The 1,439-nt window shown below is 46.6% G+C and overlaps 1 protein-coding gene across 1 annotated transcript in view; it reads right to left on the reverse strand.

Annotated features, from left to right (window-relative positions):
• LOC104393498 (aldose reductase-like) overlaps window positions 1–1,174 on the reverse strand; it is a 14,120-nt gene extending 12,946 nt beyond the window's left edge. The window contains exon 1 of the mRNA XM_010003002.1: window positions 1,136–1,174. Coding sequence (XP_010001304.1) covers window positions 1,136–1,174 — 39 coding nt within the window. The remainder of the gene's footprint in view (window positions 1–1,135) is intronic.
• Window positions 1,175–1,439: the final 265 nt, after the last annotated feature.

Raw genomic sequence — 1,439 nt, forward strand, 5'->3', positions numbered from 1 at the left:
GCTCAATTTGCCACCCTCCTTAACTAATGCACTTAATCATAGCTATCTGTGCACTTTCTTCTTCAGATTAGGTGGTGCCCACAGATACAGATGCTATAAGATAATGAGTAGCTTTCTCTTTTCCTCCTACTTATTTAACATTTGCACCAGTTATGTCCTGGCCAAGAGTGACCTCATTTGTACTAGCAAAACAAGTGTGGGGAGGAGCAGCCGTGGATTTTGAGAACACATTCCCTGCTGTTTCCTGGCCGTGCTACCTGCATAGGAGGTGTAACAGTGCAAATCCCTTCCCTGTTCTTTTTGGGGACTTCCTCTGAACAGCTTTGTGAAGCAACATGTGAGGTGTTTTGGTGTCTGGAGGATTTATAGAAAGCAATAACTAGTTAGCAGTTCTTTCTGTCATCTCCCCATGTGAGAGACTTCTCTCTGCAGTATGTGTTCAGAGAGACCTGGAGGAGGTCAGCCTTTGACCATTGTGGAGATGGTAAGCATAGAATCATTTGGGTTGGAAGGGACTCTAAAGATCGTCCAGCTTCAATCCCCCTGCCATGGGCAGGGACACCTCCCACTAGATAAGGTTGCTCAAAGATCTAGCCAGACAGGCCTTGAACATTTCCAGGGAGGGGGCATCCACAACTTCCCTGGGCAACCTATTCTAGTGTCCCCCCACCCTCACAGTAAATAATTCCTTCCTGATATCTAATGTAAATCTACCCTTTTTCACTTTAAAGCCATTGGCTCTTGTCCTATCACTTACATGCCCTTGTAAAATGTCCCTCTCCATGTTTCTTGTAGGCCTCTTCAGGTACTGGAAGGCAGTAAGATCTGCAGTAAGATCTTCCTGGTACCTTCTCTTCTCCAGGCTTGACAACTCCAAGTGTCTCAGCCTGTCTTCACAGGACAGGTGCTCCAGCCCTGGAGGTGCCCCAGCTCCTTCTCTCAGGAGCCATGGATACATCTCATCAGGTCCCATGGACTTGTGCACTTTCAGGTTCCTTAGATGGTCTGGAACCTGATCTTCTCCTACTGCGCGTCATTCTTCATACTCCCTGTCCCTGCCTTTGCCTTCTGTGGCTTGGACGATATGGCTTTAAGCACTTTCCAGTGAAGATGAAGCAAAGAAGTTCTTGAGTACCTTAGCCTTCTCCATATCCCAGATGACCAGGTCTCCCATTTCCTTCTGGAGATGACCATCACCAACATACCGACAGAAGCTTTTCTTGTTGCCTTTGATGTCGCTGGCCAGATTTAATTCTATCAGTGCTTTAGCTTTCCTAACCTGATCCTGGGCTGCTCCAACAATTTGTCTCTATTCCTCCTAGTCTACTTGTCCTTGCTTCCATCCTCTATAGGCTTCCTGTTTTTGTGTCTGAATTTGTCTAGGAGCTACTTATTGATCCATTCAGGCCTCCTGGAATTTTTGCCTGACTTCTTTGTGA

This window comes from Chaetura pelagica, unplaced genomic scaffold (assembly GCF_000747805.2).
Source record: "Chaetura pelagica isolate M959 unplaced genomic scaffold, ChaPel_1.0 scaffold117, whole genome shotgun sequence".
Classification (NCBI taxonomy): domain Eukaryota; kingdom Metazoa; phylum Chordata; class Aves; order Apodiformes; family Apodidae; genus Chaetura; species Chaetura pelagica.